Below are 23,420 nucleotides of genomic sequence, written 5' to 3' on the forward strand. Positions count from 1 at the left end.
TGCTACAGGACCTGAGCGTGTGACTCCCGACCTCCAATGGGATGTCGTCCTGTGGTCGTCCCATGCTCAGTATGGGAAAAGCAGGACTTAGTCCCTGAAACACCTGCTCGCTGCTGAACAGTACTGGCTACAAAGGCAGAGCCTGGAAAGGCAGCAGTAACCAAGCGCACAGTATCAGCTTGAGCCAGAGGCTGGGACCGACATCTCCACTGAGCAGGCTCCACTGCGGCTGGAGGAGAATGGGAGACCGCAGTGGACATAATTCGAGATTCTCCCTGTGCAGCGGCGGGAACTCGACTCCTAACAACATGTTAGAATAGAATAGATAGAATACATAATATATACACATAGAATATGTATATATCAGTGACACATATATATATATACTGTATATATATAGTGAGATTACGCTACCTGAGTGTGTTGGGGAACACTCGCTTGGCAGCAGGATAAACACTTCAGGCACGATATCTCACATAAATCTGGTTTATTAAACTTCATAAACCACATGACGTACAGTCCATTGCAATACATTCCATGATACAACAAGCACCTACAGTTTATGAAGGTACCTGACGGGAGCTCCTGCTCCACCTGCTTACTCTTTGTCAGTCCTCTGGGAAAGCTGCCTTACGGGGTTCACCAACTTGCCTGGTCGGCACACATCAGTCAGTCCAGAGCCACCGAAGGACTATAGCTTCCCCACACAGTAGCTGTCACTGGCTCTGCAGATCCCGGTCCTCACCTCGTGCTATTCAGGGATCCGATCCTACTCCCAGGACCTCCCAACACCCAGGTTACACAGGATCACGCAGGTGGCCAGTCCGGGTACTATTTAGGACGTCCATCCCCAGCTGGGACCGTCCAATACCCAGGCCACCAGTAGCAAAGTCCCACCATGTGCTATTCAGGATTCCTCCCAGGAAATCCAACACATACTTCAGGACCTTCAGACAGGCTACTCAGTGCCAAAGCCCAACCATGTGCTATTCAGGAAATCCCAGGATTCTCCAACACAGGCTTCCAGGGCCTTGCACTTGCACCATTCAGATCCAAACACAGGAACCACACAGGAACATGTGACCCACACCCTGGTCACATTACATACCTGTAACCACTCCCCTGGGTGGTAGTGTGTGTGTGTGGCTAGCCTGACCCTCCCATCTCTCATGACTAGCCCTGCCAATCTCCCATTAGAACTTACACATTTACATGTGGGACTACAGGTCCCAGACCACAACATAACTTAGACTGACAGCGCAGTGTCCTCCTCTGCGACACACATACCGGCCATCTACAATTCTGCCAGACTTTGTCTCATCACAATTATGCCTCCAAGTGCATCTTGAAGTGCACACGCAGCGCCCCCTGGCTGTAACATTGGTCACTGCACCACAATATATATATATATATATATATATATATATATATATATATCCTTATATTGCATACAGATATAGATAGAAGAATAGCCAGTAATTAATTTGTTGGCTTCTGTAAAATCAATGCAGAAGCCGACAGGAGACATGGTTTACATACAGTAAATCCATGCTGAATAGTTTGATATATAGTTGTCAGTGACCAATACAATTAGTATAGTGTGTGTGCAAATTATGGGATTTGTATGCATTTAATAAAAGAATCTTTTCAGGGGAAAAATGGCGTGGGCTCCTGCGCAATTATCTGCGCCAGAGAGGGAAAGCCAGCGACTGGGGGCTGATGTTTATAGCTTAGGAAGGAGTTAATACCCATAGATCTTCCCAGGCTATGAATCTCAGCTCGCAGCTGTATATTTAGCCTTTTCTGGCTATTAAAATAGGGGGATCCCCCAAAAAATGACGTGGGTCCCCCTACAATTAATAGCCAGAAAAGGCTATGCAGATAGCTGCGGGCTGATATTCATAAACAAAAACTTCAAAACAAAACCATTTCTTAGTTCGATATCTCCCTTAAACCAAGTGGTAGGGGTGCTACAGTGGCACAGGACGCTCTCAAATAGTCATTTCACACAAGAGAGAAAAAAGAGCACAAAAAGTCCCAAATAAAATCAGAATCATAATTTATTCAAAATTACATGTAAAGCAAACAAATTAATAATAACACATATCACAGACAAACTTTAAACACTGGTAACATCACTGAGAGTGCCAGATAAAGCTCTCACCCATGGTCTCCACTGTGGTAACCTAAGTGTGCAGCCCCAACACACGTTTCACTTGTGTTTCTTTGGGGTAACACCTGTGAAATCAGTTATTCTACTTTGTCTGTGAATTTTTGTTGTTATTATTTGTTTGCGTTACATGAAATTTTGAACAAATTATAAATCTGATTTTATTTGGGACTTTTTGTGCTCTTTTTTCTCTCTTGTGTGTAAGGGCTGATATTCATAGCCTAGGAAGGGACCATGATTATTGCTCCCCGGCTACAAACACCAGTGTTGTGAATCCTGTGGCTGAGTTCATTTCTGTGGTCACAAGTGGTATTGCAGTCTCTGGGCTTCCTCCCTCAGGTGTTTTGGTGAGCTCGTTGGCTGCCTTGCTATTTAGCTCCACCTGAGTCTGTCTTCCTTGCTCCTTGTCTATGTTCCAGTGTTGGATCTGAGCTACTGCATCTTTCCTTGGGCCTGCTGCGCTGCTAGATAAGTGCTTCTAGTTTGTTTTCTGTTTTTTTCTGTCCAGCTTGCTATTGTCTTTTGCTGGAAGCTCTGAGAAGCAGAGGGGTGCACCGCCGTGCTGTTAGTTCGGCACGGTGGGTCTTTTTGCCCCTTTGCGTGGTTTTCGTTTTAGGGTTTTTTGTAGACTGCATAGTTCTCTTTGCTATCCTCGCTCTGTCTAGAATATCGGGCCTCACTTTGCTGAATCTATTTCATTCCTACGTTTGTCTTTTCATCTTGCTAACAGTCATTATATGTGGGGGGCTGCCTATTCCTTTGGGGTATTTCTCTGAGGTAAGTCAGGCTTGTATTTCTATCTTCAGGCTAGTCAGCTCCTCAGGCAGTGCCGAGTTGCATAGGTAGTTGTTAGGCGCAATCCACTGCTGCTTATAGTTGTGTGAGGATAGATCAGGTACTGCAGTCTACAGAGATTCCACGTCTCAGAGCTCGTCCTATTGTTTTTGGTTATTGCCAGATCTCTGTATGTGCGCTGATTACTGCACGCTGTGTTGCCTGATTGCCAGCCATAACACACCAGCTCACAGCCACCCCAGAAATGGCGCATCTGTAAGATACGCCAATTCTGGCACTTAGCCTCTCTCTTCCCACAGCCCTGTAGCAGTGTCATATGGGGTAATAGGGGGTCAATAATCAGTGACTAGCGGTGACGTCACTGATGCTGCGCTGCCTCACAGCCTGATCCGAGGTGAACTCTTGAGCATGGGAAAATGACAGTTCTGATGCGAATATACTCGCTCACCCCTAGTCAGGACTTCTTGATGCTTGGTTTTTTTTTAAGGTCGGACAACTCTTTTAAAATGGCAAAGATGGGGGGTGTGGGGCTGTACTTTCAGGTTACACTTCTGTATGCAGATTTCTTTGTCTCCATGGTCACAGACTACAATGAAACCCTATGTTGTCCCATCCTACTCCCACCTCTTCTATACTTCGCACTAAACTTCAATTGCTTATCTGATTGGCAAGAATTGGATGAATAACACTGTTCCACATATTTTAAAAAACTCGTCAGGTTCAGTTATGAAATGAGCCATTTCTTAATGATTTTGACCTCTTGAATTCAAATCTGACAATTAAAATTTTTAGTTGGCTCTTCTCTCTATGATATCAGAGAGTTTTCCTGTTATTGTTACATATAATGAATGCATATAAGTTTCAGTACTTTGAAACATTATTATTTTTGTAATTTTAAAGATGCAGAATATTTTGTTAATGCCAATTTTATATTTATTTAGGGGAAACCTAGCAACAATTCAATTAACCAAAACATACAGTTGAAACTATAAGTTTACATACACTATAAAAAAATACACATCTGCATGTTTTTCTCAATATCTGACATAAAACCAGAATAAACCTTTCTAGTGGCCATCATTGTAAATACATCATTGTAAATATATACCTGTACTTTGTATCTCCCCCACCTCAATGTAGATTGTAAGCTCTCACGAGCAGGGTCGTCTTATTTTGTCTTATTTTGCTTTATTACTGTATTGTTAACATTGTTACCTATGACTGTTGTGTTTGAAACTGTTAAACTGTAAAGCGCTGCGGAATATGTTGGCGCTATATAAATAAAGATTATTATTATTATTATTTCCCATTTTAGGTAAACTAGGATAACTATAAATATTAATATTTGACAAATGTCATAATAATGCGAGAGAGATAATGTTTTAAGGCATTTTAATACTTACTGCAAAGTCAAAAGTTTCGATACATTTCATTAGTATTTGGTACCATTGCCCGTAAACTGAATGACTTGGGTGAAACGTTTGGGATCTCCTTCCATGAGTCTCTCACAATAGTTGGTCGGAATTTGGGCAGATTCCTCCTGACAAACTCGTTTAACTGATCCAGGTTTGTAGGTCGTCTTGCTCGCACCTGCCTCTTCAACTTTGCCTATAAATTTTCAATACTATTGAGATTGTGATGGCCGCTCCAAAATATTGACTTTGTTATCCTTAAACCACTTTGTTACCATTTTGTCAGTATGCTTTGCGTCATTGTAGATTTGGAAGACCCATTTCCACCCAAGCTGTAACTTCTTGGCTGATGTCTTGAGGTGTTGCTTCAGTATTGCCACATAATCTTCTTTTCTCATGATGCCATCTATATTGGGAAGTGCACGAGTCCTTCCTGCAGCAAAACAGCCCCACAACATGATGCTGCCACCCCCATGTTTCACAGTTGGGATAGTGTTCTTAGGTTTCCATACTTCCACCCTTTTCCTCCAAACGTAACAATGGTCATTATGCCCAAAATTTACAATTTTAGTTTCATCGGACCAAAGGGCATGTCTACAAAAATTAAGGTCTTAATCAGGTTTTTATGCTTCTTTTGGAGTAATGGCTTCTTCCTGACATAGTGACGTTTCAGTTCATATTGATATAGCACTCATTTCACTGTGGATATTGACAGAATCTTGCCAACTTACCCCATCATCTTCACAAGGTGTTTTGCTTTTGTCCTTGGGTTGATATGCACCTGTTGGACTAAAAGCTGTTATGAAAGGCAATTCAGTACCACAATGGACATAGCGGTCAGAGCACATACAGTGATCTGACAATAACCCAAAATAATAGAACGAGCTCTGAGACGTGGGAACTCTGCAGACGGCAATCCCTAATCCTCTCCAAACAACACTAGAGGCAGCCGTGGATTGCGCCTAACTCTGCCTATGCAACTCGGCACAGCCTGAGAAACTAACTAGCCTGAAGATAGAAAATAAGCCTACCTTGCCTCAGAGAAATACCCCAAAGGAAAAGGCAGCCCCCCACATATAATGACTGTGAGTTAAGATGAAAAGACAAACGTAGAGATGAAATAGATTCAGCAAAGTGAGGCCCGACTTTCTTAACAGAGCGAGGATAGAAAAGGCAACTTTGCGGTCTACACAAAACCCTAAAGAAAACCACGCAAAGGGGGCAAAAAGACCCTCCGTACCGAACTAACGGCACGGAGGTACACCCTTTGCGTCCCAGAGCTTCCAGCAAAAAATTAGACAAGCTGGACAGAAAAAATAGCAAACAAATAGCAAAGAAGAACTTAGCTATGCAGAGCAGCAGGCCACAGGAATGATCCAGGGAAAAGCAAGTCCAACACTGGAACATTGACAGGAAGCCAGGATCAAAGCATTAGGTGGATTTAAGTAGAGAAGCACCTAACGACCTCACCAGATCACCTGAGGGAGGAAACTCAGAAGCCGCAGTACCACTTGCCTCCACCAACAGAAGCTCACAGGGAGAATCAGCCGAAGTACCACTTGTGACCACAGGAGGGAGCTCTGCCACAGAATTCACAACAGTACCCCCCCCTTGAGGAGGGGTCACCAAACCCTCACCAGAGCCCCCAGGCCGACCAGGATGAGCCACATGAAAGGCACGAACAAGATCAGGAGCATGGACATCAGAGGCAAAGACCCAGGAATTATCTTCCTGAGCATAACCCTTCCATTTAACCAGATACTGGAGTTTCCGTCTAGAAACACGAGAATCCAAAATCTTCTCCACAATACACTCCAATTCCCCCTCCACCAAAACCGGGGCAGGAGGATCAACAGATGGAACCATAGGTGCCACGTATCTCCGCAACAATGACCTATGGAATACGTTATGTATGGAAAAAGAATCTGGAAGGGTCAGACGAAAAGACACAGGATTAAGAACCTCAGAAATCCTATACGGACCAATGAAACGAGGTTTAAACTTAGGAGAGGAAACCTTCATAGGAATATGACGAGAATATAACCAAACCAGATCCCCAACACGAAGTCGGGAACCCACACAGCGTCTGCGATTAGCGAAACGTTGAGCCTTCTCCTGGGACAAGGTCAAATTGTCCACTACATGAGTCCAAATCTGCTGCAACCTGTCCACCACAGTATCCACACCAGGACAGTCTGAAGACTCAACCTGTCCTGAAGAGAAACGAGGAGGGAACCGAGAATTGCAGAAAAATGGCGAAACCAAGGTAGCCGAGCTGGCCCGATTATTAAGGGCGAACTCAGCCAAAGGCAAAAAGGACACCCAGTCATCCTGATCGGCAGAAACAAAGCATCTCAGATATGTTTCCAAGGTCTGATTGGTTCGTTCGGTCTGGCCATTAGTCTGAGGATGGAAAGCAGAGGAAAAAGACAAGTCAATGCCCATCCTACCACAAAAGGCTCGCCAAAACCTCGAAACAAACTGGGAACCTCTGTCAGAAACGATATTCTCTGGAATGCCATGTAAACGAACCACATGCTGGAAGAACAATGGCACCAAATCAGAGGAGGAAGGCAATTTAGACAAGGGTACCAAATGGACCATCTTAGAAAAGCGATCACAGACCACCCAAATGACTGACATCTTTTGAGAAACGGGAAGATCAGAAATAAAATCCATAGAGATATGTGTCCAAGGCCTCTTCGGGACCGGCAAGGGCAAAAGCAACCCACTGGCACGAGAACAGCAGGGCTTAGCCCGAGCACAAATCCCACAGGACTGCACAAAAGTACGCACATCCCGCTACAGAGACGGCCACCAAAAGGATCTAGCCACTAACTCTCTGGTACCAAAGATTCCAGGATGACCAGCCAACATCGAACAATGAACCTCAGAGATAACTTTATTGGTCCACTTATCAGGGACAAACAGTCTCTCCGCTGGACAACGATCAGGTTTATTAGCCTGAAATTTTTGCAGCACCCGCCGCAAATCAGGGGAGATGGCAGACACAATTACTCCTCCCTTGAGGATACCCGCCGGCTCAGACAAACCCGGAGAGTCGGGCACAAAACTCCTAGACAGAGCATCCGTCTTCACATTTTTAGAGCCCGGAAGGTACGAAATCACAAAGTCAAAACGGGCAAAAAACAGCGACCAACGAGCCTGTCTAGGATTCAACCGCTTAGCAGACTCAAGATAAGTCAAGTTCTTATGATCAGTCAATACCACCACGCGATGCTTAGCTCCTTCAAGCCAATGATGCCACTCCTCGAATGCCCACTTCATGGCCAGCAACTCTCGGTTGCCCACATCATAATTTTGCTCAGCAGGCGAAAACTTCCTGGAAAAAAAAGCGCATGGTTTCATCACTGAGCAATCAGAACCTCTCTGCGACAAAACAGCCCCTGCTCCAATCTCAGAAGCATCAACCTCGACCTGGAACGGAAGAGAAACATCTGGTTGACACAACACAGGGGCAGAAGAAAAACGACGCTTCAACTCTTGAAAAGCCTCCACAGCAGCAGAAGACCAATTGACCAAATCAGCACCCTTCTTGGTCAAATCGGTCAATGGTTTGGCAATACTAGAAAAATTGCAGATGAAGCGACGATAAAAATTAGCAAAGCCCAGGAACTTTTGCAGACTTTTCAGAGATGTCGGCTGAGTCCAATCATGGATGGCTTGGACCTTAACAGGATCCATCTCGATAGTAGAAGGGGAAAAGATGAACCCCAAAAATGAAACCTTCTGCACACCAAAGAGACACTTTGATCCCTTCACAAACAAAGAATTAGCACGCAGGACCTGAAAAACTGTTCTGACCTGCTTCACATGAGACTCCCAATCATCTGAGAAGATCAAAATGTCATCCAAGTACACAATCAGGAATTTATCCAGGTACTCTCGGAAGATGTCATGCATAAAGGACTGAAACACTGATGGAGCATTGGCAAGTCCGAATGGCATCACTAGATACTCAAAATGACCCTCGGGCGTATTAAATGCAGTTTTCCATTCATCTCCTCGCCTGATTCGCACCAGATTATACGCACCACGGAGATCTATCTTGGTGAACCAACTAGCCCCCTTAATCCGAGCAAGCAAATCAGATAACAATGGCAAGGGGTACTGAAATTTAACCGTGATCTTATTTAGAAGGTGGTAATCTATACAAGGTCTCAGCAAACCATCCTTCTTGGCTACAAAAAAGAACCCTGCTCCTAATGGTGACGATGACGGGCGAATATGCCCCTTCTCCAGGGATTCCTTCACATAACTGCGCATAGCGGCGTGCTCAGGCACGGATAAATTAAACAGTCGACCTTTTGGGAATTTACTACCAGGAATCAAATTGATAGCACAATCACAATCCCTATGCGGAGGTAGGGCATCGGACTTGGGCTCATCAAATACATCCCGGTAATCAGACAAGAACTCTGGAACCTCAGAAGGGGTGGATGACGAAATTGACAGAAATGGAACATCACCATGTACCCCCTGACAACCCCAGCTGGACACCGACATGGATTTCCAATCTAATACTGGATTATGGGCTTGTAGCCATGGCAACCCCAACACGACCACATCATGCAGATTATGCAACACCAGAAAGCGAATAACCTCCTGATGTGCAGGAGCCATGCACATGGTCAGCTGGGTCCAGTATTGAGGCTTATTCTTGGCCAAAGGCATGGCATCAATTCCTCTCAATGGAATAGGACACTGCAAGGGCTCTAAGAGAAACCCACAACGCTTAGCATACTCCAAGTCCATCAAATTCAGGGCAGCGCCTGAATCCACAAATGCCATGACAGAATATGATGACAAAGAGCAGATCAAGGTAACGGACAGAAGAAATTTTGACTGTACCATACCAATGGTGGCAGATCTAGCGAACCGCTTAGTGCGCTTAGGACAATCAGAGATAGCATGAGTGGAATCACCACAGTAGAAACACAGCCCATTCAGACGTCTGTGTTCTTGCCGTTTAACTCTGGTCAAAGTCCTATCGCACTGCATAGGCTCAGGTTTAAGCTCAGGTAATACCGCCAAATGGTGCACAGATTTACGCTCACGCAAGCGTCGACCGATCTGAATGGCCAAAGACATAGACTCATTCAAACCAGCAGGCATAGGAAATCCCACCATGACATCCTTAAGTGCTTCAGAGAGACCCTTTCTGAACATAGCTGCCAGCGCAGATTCATTCCATTGAGTGAGCACGGACCACTTTCTAAATTTCTGACAATATACCTCTATCTCATCCTGACCCTGACAAAGAGCCAGCAAATTTTTCTCTGCCTGATTCACTGAATTAGGTTCATCGTACAGCAATCCGAGCGCCAGGAAAAACGCATCGATATTACTCAATGCAGGATCTCCTGGCGCAAGAGAAAATGCCCAGTCCTGAGGGTCGCTGCGCAAAAAAGAAATAACAATCAAAACCTGTTGAACTGGATCACTGGATCACCAGAGGAGCGAGGTTTCAAGGCCAGAAATAATTTACAATTATTTTTGAAACTCAGAAACTTAGTTCTATCTCCAAAAAACAAATCAGGAATAGGAATTCTTGGTTCTAACATAGATTTCTGATCAATAGTGTCTTGAATCTTTTGTACTCTTGCCGAGAGCTGATCCACAGATGAAGACAGACTTCTAATGTCCATCGCTACACCTGTGTACTGAACCACCCAAATGTCTAGGGGAAAAAAAAGGCAAAACACAGTGCAAAGAAAAAAATGAGAATCAGAACTTCTTTTTTCCCTCTATTGAGAATCATTAGTACTTTTGGCTTCCTGTACTGTTATGAAAGGGAATTCAGTACCACAATGGACATAGCGGTCAGAGCACATACAGTGATCTGACAATAACCCAAAATCATAGAACGAGCTCTGAGACGTGGGAACTCTGCAGACCGCAATCCCTAATCCTCTCCAAACAACACTAGAGGCAGCCGTGGATTGCGCCTAACTCTGCCTATGCAACTCGGCACAGCCTGAGAAACTAACTAGCCTGAAGATAGAAAATAAGCCTACCTTGCCTCAGAGAAATACCCCAAAGGAAAAGGCAGCCCCCCACATATAATGACTGTGAGTTAAGATGAAAAGACAAACGTAGAGATGAAATAGATTCAGCAAAGTGAGGCCCGACTTTCTTAACAGAGCGAGGATAGAAAAGGCAACTTTGCGGTCTACACAAAACCCTAAAGAAAACCACGCAAAGGGGGCAAAAAGACCCTCCGTACTGAACTAACGGCATGGAGGTACACCCTTTGCGTCCCAGAGCTTCCAGCAAAAAATTAGACAAGCTGGACAGAAAAAATAGCAAACAAATAGCAAAGAAGAACTTAGCTATGCAGAGCAGCAGGCCACAGGAATGATCCAGGGAAAAGCAAGTCCAACACTGGAACATTGACTGGAAGCCAGCATCAAAGCATTAGGTGGAGTTAAGTAGAGCAGTACCTAACGACCTCACCAGATCACCTGAGGGAGGAAACTCAGAAGCCGCAGTACCACTTCCCTCCACCAACAGAAGCTCACAGGGAGAATCAGCCGAAGTACTACTTGTGACCACAGGAGGGAGCTCTGCCTCAGAATTCACAACAAAAAGCACGTTCATCTCTGGGACACAGAACCCATCTCCTTCTTGAACGGTATGATGTCTGAGTATTCTCATCTTGTTTATATTTGCATATAATTGTTTGTAAAGATGAACAAGGCACCTTCAGTCAGGTATCTTGAAATTGTACCCAAGGATGAGCCAGATTTTCTATAAGCCTGTATGAAAGGTGTGATAAGTAGTGTTGAGCATTCCGATACCGCAAGTATCGGGTATCGGCCGATACTTGCGGTATCGGAATTCCGATACCGAGATCCGATATTTTTGTGATATCGGGTATCGGTATCGGAAGTGTAAAATAAAGAATTAAAATAAAAAATATTGTTATATTCACCTCTCCGGCGGCCCCTGGACATCAGCGGGAGGATCCGGCGTCCGGCACGGCTTCTTTCTTCAAAATGCGCGCCTTCAGGACCTGTGGAATGACGTCCCGGCTTCTGATTGGTCGCGTGCCGCCCATGTGACCGCCACGCGACCAATCAGAAGCCGCGACGTCATTTCTCAGCTAAAGTCCTAGAATGAGCGCCTTCTAGGACCTGAGGAATGACGTCGCGGCTTCTGATTGGTCGCGTGGCGGTCACATGGGCAGCACGCGACCAATCAGAAGCCGGGACGTCATTCCACAGGTCCTGAAGGCGCGCATTTTGAAGAAAGAAGCCGTGTCGGACGCCGGATCCTCCCGCTGATGTCCAGGGGCCGCCGGAGAGGTGAATATAACAATATTTTTTATTTTAATTCTTTATTTTACACTTTAATATGGATCCCAGGGCCTGAAGGAGAGTTTCCTCTCCTTCAGACCCTGGGATCCATGAGGATACATTCCGATACTTGAGGTCCCATTGACTTGTATTGGTATCGGATATCGGTATCGGCGATATCCGATATTTTTCGGGTATCGGCCGATACTATCCGATACCGATACTTTCAAGTATCGGACGGTATCGCTCAACACTAGTGATAAGTAATTGCAACCTCCTCTTGATCTTGAAAATTAGATCCAATCAGCAAATAATAATCAGTGGTAGGGGTATGGAAACTGGATCAGGTAATGCTGGGTTAGATTGTAGTCTGTGACCATGGAGACACATATCCCTTTAATGGAACTTTAGGCACAAAACAGAAGTCTCAATACGGTATTGTTGTCTCATTTTTCAAAGCAATGTAAAAAAATCAGTTTTGCCCTGGTGAATAATGAAAATTTCACTGAAGCCTCAAATTAATCGCAATATTGTTTCTTTTCTATTGCTTTTACATAATTAGCTCCTTGTCATGTTCCCCACCATAATGCCCTACATTCCGGGTCCTCATCAGAGGTTCTTCAAAACTATAGCCAGTCTGAAACAATTTATTAAAGAGACGATGAAGACCCATATAGACACCCTGGATGAGAACTGCCCTCGTGACTTCATAGATTGCTTCCTCATTAAGATGGAAGAGGTGAGTGTGCAGATAGTATTAGATTATTAGACCTTGAAGGGTCACATATTGTGTGTAGAGAACGTTCATAATAACCAAAATGCAACTGGCTTTGAAAATTAGCTGTTGAAATAAATCATCATAAGATCAGTCATCGTATTGATTGTACTTGTTTTGACTCCTATATGGTCTTCTAAGGGTCCACACTGAGGTTGTTTGCCGAGATTTTGGAGAAGAAACTGTGCAAAAATCACATGTTTCGATTGGAGAATGGGAGAATTTCTGCTTCAAAATCTCACCCCAAAAATATCACTGTGAACACATCCAAAGCGTGTGTAAAGGCTTTTGACCTTTTTTGTTAATTAAAAAAAATTATAAATTTAAATGTTTAGGAAAAAAAGAATCCAGACACAGAATTTCATCAGGAGAATCTACAGGCCACGATCATTGATTTATTTGTTGCTGGGACAGAGACGACAAGTATGACCCTGAGATACGGTTTTCTCATATTCTTGAAATATCCAGAAATACAAGGTGATGATTTTAACTAATTTAATGAATGCATTTTCATATTACGTAATATGCTCCCCGGGTAGACTGTGCAGGAGTCATGCTCTGTATGGGGACGAAATCCTGCTTCATAGACATACACCTGGATTAAAAGAATGGTGGATTTTTTGTGAAAGGAGAAGGAAAACCGGCACTTAACAAACTCACATACCTCCACTCGAGCATAGGATTTGGCTTGCGGACAGATTGCTTCTGAAGACTCACAGGTGCATTTAAACATCCCGGCAGATGACCTTGTTGAAGCGTAGTGTGTACGCGAAACCACCATAGTCTACGCTATCGCCTGCGCTCTCCGGCCTCCTTGCCTTTTTTATGCAACTAATTAAGAAGTTTTTTTTCACCGATCAGTGTCTACGGAGTGCCACCCATCATCTTCTATCCAACATACTGGTTGATTTTTTGCAACTTTTTTCTCTTGTTGCTATCTTTTTCCTTCATATTGACCTAGTCCACTAATGTCACTGTAACATAGTAACATAGTAACATAGTTAGTAAGGCCGAAAAAAGACATTTGTCCATCCAGTTCAGCCTATATTCCATCATAATAAATCCCCAGATCTACGTCCTTCTACAGAACCTAATTGTATGATACAATATTGTTCTGCTCCAGGAAGACATCCAGGCCTCTCTTGAACCCCTCGACTGAGTTCGCCATCACCACCTCCTCAGGCAAGCAATTCCAGATTCCCACTGCCCTAACAGTAAAGAATCCTCTTCTATGTTGGTGGAAAAACCTTCTCTCCTCCAGACGCAAAGAATGCCCCCTTGTGCCCGTCACCTTCCTTGGTATAAACAGATCCTCAGCGAGATATTTGTATTGTCCCCTTATATACTTATACATGGTTATTAGATCGCCCCTCAGTCGTCTTTTTTCTAGACTAAATAATCCTAATTTCGCTAATCTATCTGGGTATTGTAGTTCTCCCATCCCCTTTATTAATTTTGTTGCCCTCCTTTGTACTCTCTCTAGTTCAATTATATCCTTCCTGAGAACCGGTGCCCAAAACTGGACACAGTACTCCATGTGCGGTCTAACTAGGGATTTGTACAGAGGCAGTATAATGCTCTCATCATGTGTATCCAGACCTCTTTTAATGCACCCCATGATCCTGTTTGCCTTGGCAGCTGCTGCCTGGCACTGGCTGCTCCAGGTAAGTTTATCATTAACTAGGATCCCCAAGTCCTTCTCCCTGTCAGATTTACCCAGTGGTTTCCCATTCAGTGTGTAATGGTGACATTGATTCATTCTTCCCATGTGTATAACCTTACATTTATCATTGTTAAACCTCATCTGCCACCTTTCAGCCCAAGTTTCCAACTTATCCAGATCCATCTGTAGCAGAATACTATCTTCTCTTGTATTAACTGCTTTACATAGTTTTGTATCATCTGCAAATATCGATATTTTACTGTGTAAACCTTCTACCAGATCATTAATGAATATGTTGAAGAGAACAGGTCGCAATACTGACCCCTGCGGTACCCCACTGGTCACAGCGACCCAGTTAGAGACTATACCATTTATAACCACCCTCTGCTTTCTATCACTAAGCCAGTTACTAACCCATTTACACACAATTTCCCCCAGACCAAGCATTCTCATTTTGTGTACCAACCTCTTGTGCGGCACGGTATCAAACGCTTTGGAAAAATCGAGATATACCACGTCCAATGACTCACCGTGGTCCAGCCTATAGCTTACCTCTTCATAAAAACTGATTAGATTGGTTTGACAGGAGCGATTTCTCATAAACCCATGCTGATATGGAGTTAAACAGTTATTCTCATTGAGATAATCCAGAATAACATCCCTCAGAAACCCTTCAAATATTTTACCAACAATAGAGGTTAGACTTACTGGCCTATAATTTCCAGGTTCACTTTTAGAGCCCTTTTTGAATATTGGCACCACATTTGCTATGCGCCAATCCTGCGGAACAGACACTGTCGCTATAGAGTCCCTAAAAATAAGAAATAATGGTTTATCTATTACATTACTTAGTTCTCTTAGTACTCGTGGGTGTATGCCATCCGGACCCGGAGATTTATCTATTTTAATCTTATTTAGCCGGTTTCGCACCTCTTCTTGGGTTAGATTGGTGACCCTTAATATAGGGTTTTCATTGTTTCTTGGGATTTCACCTAGCATTTCATTTTCCACCGTGAATACCGTGGAGAAGAAGGTGTTTAATATGTTAGCTTTTTCCTCGTCATCTACAACCATTCTTTCCTCACTATTTTTTAAGGGGCCTACATTTTCAGTTTTTATTCTTTTACTATTGATATAGTTGAAGAACAGTTTGGGATTAGTTTTACTCTCCTTAGCAATGTGCTTCTCTGTTTCCTTTTTGGCAGCTTTAATTAGTTTTTTAGATAAAGTATTTTTCTCCCTATAGTTTTTTAGAGCTTCAATGGTGCCATCCTGCTTTAGTAGTGCAAATGCTTTCTTTTTACTGTTAATTGCCTGTCTTACTTCTTTGTTTAGCCACATTGGGTTTTTCCTATTTCTAGTCCTTTTATTCCCACAAGGTATAAACCGCTTACACTGCCTATTTAGGATGTTCTTAAACATTTCCCATTTATTATCTGTATTCTTATTTCTGAGGATATTGTCCCAGTCTACCAGATTAAGGGCTTCTCTAAGCTGGTCAAACTTTGCCTTCCTAAAGTTCAGTGTTTTTGTGACTCCCTGACAAGTCCCCCTAGTGAAAGACAGGTGAAACTGTACAATATTGTGGTCGCTATTTCCTAGATGCCCAACCACCTGCAGATTTGTTATTCTGTCAGGTCTATTAGATAGTATTAGGTCTAAAAGTGCTGCTCCTCTGGTTGGATTCTGCACCAATTGTGAAAGATAATTTTTCTTGGTTATTAGCAGAAACCTGTTGCCTTTATGGGTTTCACAGGTTTCTGTTTCCCAGTTAATATCCGGGTAGTTAAAGTCCCCCATAACCAGGACCTCATTATGGGTTGCAGCTTCATCTATCTGCTTTAGAAGTAGACTTTCCATGGTTTCTGTTATATTTGGGGGTTTGTAACAGACCCCAATGAGAATTTTGTTACCATTTTTCCCTCCATGAATTTCGACCCATATGGACTCGACATCCTCATTTCCTTCGCTAATATCCTCCCTTAAAGTGGACTTTAGACAAGACTTTACATAGAGACAAACCCCTCCTCCTCTCCGATTTTTATGATCCTTTCTAAACAGACTGTAACCCTGTAAGTTAACTGCCCAGTCATAGCTTTCATCTAACCATGTCTCGGTTATTCCCACTATGTCAAAGTTACCTGTAGATATTTCTGCTTCTAGTTCTTCCATCTTGTTTGTCAGGCTTCTGGCGTTTACGAGCATGCAGTTTAGAGGATTTTGTTTTGTTCCAATCTCCTCGCTGTGGATTGTTTTAGAAATGTTCTTACCTCCCTTCTGAGTATGTTTTCCTGGATCTTCTTTGTTCAAGTCTAATGTTTTTCTTCCCGTCCCCTCTTCTTCTAGTTTAACGCCCTCCTGATGAGTGTAGCGAGTCTTCTGGCGAATGTGTGTTTCCCAGGTTTGTTGAGGTGTAGTCCGTCTCTGGCGAGGAGTCCATCGTACAAGTAATTCACACCGTGGTCCAGGAATCCGAATCCTTGTTGTCTGCACCATCGTCTTAGCCAGTTGTTTGCATCAAGGATCCTGTTCCATCTCCTGGTGCCATGCCCGTCTACTGGAAGGATAGAAGAAAAAACTACCTGTGCATCCAGTTCCTTTACTTTCTTCCCCAACTCTTCAAAGTCTTTGCAGATTGTCGGTAGGTCCTTCCTTGCCGTGTCATTGGTGCCAACATGTATCAGAAGAAATAGGTGGACGTCCTTGGAGTTGAAGAGCTTTGGTATCCTATCGGTCACATCCTTGATCATCGCACCTGGAAGGCAGCATACTTCTCTTGCAGTTATGTCCGGTCTGCAGATGGCTGCTTCTGTGCCTCTCAGTAGTGAGTCTCCCACCACCACCACTCTTCGTTGCTTCTTGGCTGTACTTTTTGCTGTCACTTGCTGCTGTGTGCCCTTTTCTTTTTTGCTTGCTGGTATTGCTTCATCCTTAGGTGTGCCATCTTCATCCTCTACAAAGATTTGATATCGGTTCTTCAGTTGTGTGGTTGGTGATTTCTCCATGGTCTTCTTGCTTCTTTTGGTCACATGCTTCCACTCATCTGCTTTTGGAGGTTCTCTGACACTTTTTTCACCTTCTGTGACCAGTAGAGATGCTTCTGTTCTGTCTAGAAAGTCTTCATTCTCTTTGATGAGTTTCAAAGTTGCTATTCTTTCTTCCAGACCCCGCACCTTTTCTTCTAAAAGGGCCACTAGTCTACACTTCTGACAGGTGAAAAGCATGTTTAATCTGTTGAAAAAGTGCATACAGGACACTTGGATTTGAACCAAGGACCTCTTGATCTGCAGTCAAATGCTCTACCACTGAGCTATACCCCCTATGTAGTGTTACTGCATACACGGCCTGGCATATATTTCTATTGTAATTTGCTCCACTTTTGTGCATAAACTGATGAAATTGTTGGTCAGATTTTACCTACTTTTACAGATGGGACAGGAGTAAAAATGCCAAAAGTCGTCAGTTCAGATTATTTTGTGCTAAAATTCTGATAAAACGTCTTCAATCAATCAGTTTCTACGGCCACACATTCATAATTACGGTACATGTGGCTTCTGTTTTCACAAGTACTGGAGACACGTACACGCGCACTGCACACCCATTATAATCTGTGAGGAAGCGCTCATGTCCATATTTTCACACAAACCGTTTATCCATGTGACACACATGTAGACATGTCCATTTCCTTCTGCAAGCACGGAGGTAAATAGATGATAGATAGATTCATAAATAGATTGATAATAGCTAGATGATAGATAGATAGATAGATGATAGATAGATAGATAGATAGATAGATAGATAGATAGATAGATAGATAGATAGATAGATAATAGAAAGATGATAGATAAATAGATAGATGATAGATAGATGATAGATAGATAATAGATAGATAATAGATAGATACAGTAGATAGATAGATAGATAGATAGATAGATAGATAGATAGATAGATAGATAGATAGATAGATAGATATGGGATAGATGATAGATAGATGATAGATAGATAGATAGATAGATAGATAGATAGATAGATAGATGATAGATAGATAATAGATAGATAATTGATAGATATATGATAGATAGATAGATGATAGATAGATAGATAGATAATAGATAGATAGATAGATAGATAATAGATAGATAGATAATGGATAGATAGATAGATGATAGATAGATAGATAGATAGATAGATAGATAGATAGATAGATAGATAGATAGATAGATAGATACATAGATGATAGATAGATAGATAGATAGATATATGATAGATAATAGATAGATGATAGATAGATAGATAGATAGATAGATAGATAGATAGATAGATAGATAGATAGATAGATAGATAGATAGATGATAGATAATAGATAGATAGATAGATAATAGATAGATAGATAATGGATAGATAGATAGATAGATAGATAGATAGATAGATAGATAGATAGATAGATGATAGATAGATAGATAGATAGATACATAGATGATAGATAGATAGATAGATAGATAGATAGATAGATGATAGATAGATAGATAGATAGATAGATAGATAGATAGATAGATAGATAGATATATGATAGATAGATAATAGATAGATGATAGATGATAGATAGATAGATAGATAGATGATAGATAGATAATAGATAGATGATAGATAGATAGATAGATAGATAGATAGATAGATAGATAGATAGATAGATAGATAGATGATAGATAATAGATAGATAGATAGATAGATAGATAGATAGATAGATAGATAGATAGATAGATGATAGAAAGATGATAGATAAATAGATAGATGATAGATATATAATAGATACATAGATAAATAGAAGGAATGAGATAGATGATAGATAGATAGATAGATATATGATAGATAATAGATAGATGATAGATAGATAGATAGATAGATAGATAGATAGATAGATATATGATGGATAGATAATAGATAGATGATAGATAGACAGATAGATAGATAGATAGATAGATAGATAGATAGATAGATAGATGATATATAATAGATAGATAGATAATAGATAGATAGATAATGGATAGATAGATAGATACATAGATGATAGATAGATAGATAGATAGATAGATAGATAGATAGATAGATAGATAGATAGATAGATATATGATAGATAGATAATAGATCGCACCTGGAAGGCAGCATACTTCTCTTGCAGTTATGTCCGGTCTGCAGATGGCTGCTTCTGTGCCTCTCAGTAGTGAGTCTCCCACCACCACCACTCTTCGTTGCTTCTTGGCTGTACTTTTTGCTGTCACTTGCTGCTGTGTGCCCTTTTCTTTTTTGCTTGCTGGTATTGCTTCATCCTTAGGTGTGCCATCTTCATCCTCTACAAAGATTTGATATCGGTTCTTCAGTTGTGTGGTTGGTGATTTCTCCATGGTCTTCTTGCTTCTTTTGGTCACATGCTTCCACTCATCTGCTTTTGGAGGTTCTCTGACACTTTTTTCACCTTCTGTGACCAGTAGAGATGCTTCTGTTCTGTCTAGAAAGTCTTCATTCTCTTTGATGAGTTTCAAAGTTGCTATTCTTTCTTCCAGACCCCGCACCTTTTCTTCTAAAAGGGCCACTAGTCTACACTTCTGACAGGTGAAAAGCATGTTTAATCTGTTGAAAAAGTGCATACAGGACACTTGGATTTGAACCAAGGACCTCTTGATCTGCAGTCAAATGCTCTACCACTGAGCTATACCCCCTATGTAGTGTTACTGCATACACGGCCTGGCATATATTTCTATTGTAATTTGCTCCACTTTTGTGCATAAACTGATGAAATTGTTGGTCAGATTTTACCTACTTTTACAGATGGGACAGGAGTAAAAATGCCAAAAGTCGTCAGTTCAGATTATTTTGTGCTAAAATTCTGATAAAACGTCTTCAATCAATCAGTTTCTACGGCCACACATTCATAATTACGGTACATGTGGCTTCTGTTTTCACAAGTACTGGAGACACGTACACGCGCACTGCACACCCATTATAATCTGTGAGGAAGCGCTCATGTCCATATTTTCACACAAACCGTTTATCCATGTGACACACATGTAGACATGTCCATTTCCTTCTGCAAGCACGGAGGTAAATAGATGATAGATAGATTCATAAATAGATTGATAATAGCTAGATGATAGATAGATAGATAGATGATAGATAGATAGATAGATAGATAGATAGATAGATAGATAGATAGATAGATAGATAGATAATAGAAAGATGATAGATAAATAGATAGATGATAGATAGATGATAGATAGATAATAGATAGATAATAGATAGATACAGTAGATAGATAGATAGATAGATAGATAGATAGATAGATAGATAGATAGATAGATAGATAGATAGATATGGGATAGATGATAGATAGATGATAGATAGATAGATAGATAGATAGATAGATAGATGATAGATAGATAATAGATAGATAATTGATAGATATATGATAGATAGATAGATGATAGATAGATAGATAGATAATAGATAGATAGATAGATAGATAATAGATAGATAGATAATGGATAGATAGATAGATGATAGATAGATAGATAGATAGATAGATAGATAGATAGATAGATAGATAGATAGATAGATAGATACATAGATGATAGATAGATAGATAGATAGATATATGATAGATAATAGATAGATGATAGATAGATAGATAGATAGATAGATAGATAGATAGATAGATAGATAGATAGATAGATGATAGATAATAGATAGATAGATAGATAATAGATAGATAGATAATGGATAGATAGATAGATAGATAGATAGATAGATAGATAGATAGATAGATGATAGATAGATAGATAGATAGATACATAGATGATAGATAGATAGATAGATAGATAGATAGATAGATGATAGATAGATAGATAGATAGATAGATAGATAGATAGATAGATAGATAGATATATGATAGATAGATAATAGATAGATGATAGATGATAGATAGATAGATAGATAGATGATAGATAGATAATAGATAGATGATAGATAGATAGATAGATAGATAGATAGATAGATAGATAGATAGATAGATAGATAGATGATAGATAATAGATAGATAGATAGATAGATAGATAGATAGATAGATAGATAGATAGATGATAGAAAGATGATAGATAAATAGATAGATGATAGATATATAATAGATACATAGATAAATAGAAGGAATGAGATAGATGATAGATAGATAGATAGATATATGATAGATAATAGATAGATGATAGATAGATAGATAGATAGATAGATAGATAGATAGATAGATAGATATATGATGGATAGATAATAGATAGATGATAGATAGACAGATAGATAGATAGATAGATAGATAGATAGATAGATAGATAGATAGATGATATATAATAGATAGATAGATAATAGATAGATAGATAATGGATAGATAGATAGATACATAGATGATAGATAGATAGATAGATAGATAGATAGATAGATAGATAGATAGATAGATATATGATAGATAGATAATAGATAGATGATAGATAGATAGATAGATAGATAGATATATGATAGATAGATAATAGATAGATGATAGATAGATAGATAGATAGATAGATAGATAGATGATAGATAATAGATAGATAGATAGATAGATATATGATAGATAGATAATAGATAGATGATAGATAGATAGATAGATAGATAGATAGATAGATAGATAGATAGATAGATAGATGATAGATAATAGATAGATAGATAGATAGATAGATATATGATAGATAGATAATAGATAGATGATAGATAGATAGATAGATAGATAGATAGATGATAGAAAGATGATAGATAAATAGATAGATGATAGATATATAATAGATACATAGATAAATAGAAGGAATGAGATAGATGATAGATAGATAGATAGATAGATAGATAGATAGATAGATACAGTTGAGACCAGAAGTCTACATACTCTATATAAAAAGACACATTTGCAATATCTGATATGAAATCAGAATAAACCTTTCCCGTTTTAGGTCAATTAGGATTACCATAATAATTAATATTTGCCAAATGCCAGAATAATGAGAGAAATAATGTTTTAGAGTATTTTTATTACTTACTGCAAAGTCAAAAGTTTACATACACTAACATTACTAAGCCTTTAAACAATTCTGGACAGCCCATATGATGATGTCATGTGTTTGGAAGCTTCTTTATAGTTTTTTAGGACTATATTCAACTCTTTTCAAGCTCTTAAACTCAAACACAACTTTAGCAATATCAAAATGACTTTCAAATACATTATATGGCCATTGGACAATAGGTGGTAACCAATTTACTGCTGTTTTGTCACACAAACTTCCTGTACAGAATATTCAGAAATTTTTGGCTTTATCTCCCTACATGCAGTGCTAAACTGTAATCTGTAACATCCTCTCACTAAACAGATTCACTCCAAATTGGTTGCTATATTCCCTGCCTCAGCTTTTATGCAGACTATGATGTGGTTAACTTCACCTGCTGAGGTGGATCTGGAGGCTAAGGTCTGAGTGGGCACATGGACCATGAGCATTGATGCAGCAGGTGAGGAATGTGGGGTACACATAACAGAGGTACTAGAGACCGCAAGAGGACAGGAAACTGGGAACAGGTAGCTGAGGTACAGACAGCAGAAAGCTACACTAAAGGGAAATTATTTCTCCACTCAGTGTGGTGAGTGGTAGCTCAGTCGTACAATCTTGGATACGGGCATGCTGAGTGGTCAGTAATGTGATAGCTCGGCCGGCCAATGTGGGGCTGAGGTGTGCTGAGCTATTAGTGTTGTGAGTGACAATCCAGTTGCCCAATAAAGGTTGGTGTCTGCTGGGTTTCCTGCAGGTGTTTTCTATTCTGAGATATTCCCTGGCTATTTAGCTAGCTGTTTGTGTTATGAGCAATCGCAGACAATCTTAGCAAGCCTATTATTTATTGCCAGTGTTGTAATGTCGATTCAACACACGGTTATGAAAACTGACAGGTTGTCACCGTTTAATATTGAGGGGTGCGGGTTGACCACCATGATGTATATTTGGTTTTAATTGTTTTTATTGTTTGTGGATTTGTGTCCTGACGTCCAATTAAAGCTATATATTTTATTATTATCTTGATCACAGTAAATAGGAGTGGGGCTTGGGCAGAGCCCTTCCAAAACCCACTGTTGATAGGTAGCTGGTGCTTGGTGACGAGGCCAGAGCCTGGTCGAGGTAGGTGTCTCTGTGAGAAACCCTGGGAGTGTAGCACAAAGGGAAAAGGAAGCGAT

At 40.6% G+C, this 23,420-nt stretch overlaps 1 protein-coding gene across 1 annotated transcript in view; it reads left to right on the forward strand.

The window, feature by feature from the left end:
• LOC138661760 (cytochrome P450 2A4-like) overlaps positions 1 to 23,420 on the forward strand; it is a 40,794-nt gene that overhangs the window by 8,843 nt on the left and 8,531 nt on the right. The window contains exons 5-6 of the mRNA XM_069746656.1: positions 12,259 to 12,435; positions 12,807 to 12,948. Coding sequence (XP_069602757.1) covers positions 12,259 to 12,435; positions 12,807 to 12,948 — 319 coding nt within the window. The remainder of the gene's footprint in view (positions 1 to 12,258; positions 12,436 to 12,806; positions 12,949 to 23,420) is intronic.

This window comes from Ranitomeya imitator, chromosome 2 (genome assembly GCF_032444005.1).
Source record: "Ranitomeya imitator isolate aRanImi1 chromosome 2, aRanImi1.pri, whole genome shotgun sequence".
Classification (NCBI taxonomy): Eukaryota; Metazoa; Chordata; class Amphibia; order Anura; family Dendrobatidae; genus Ranitomeya; species Ranitomeya imitator.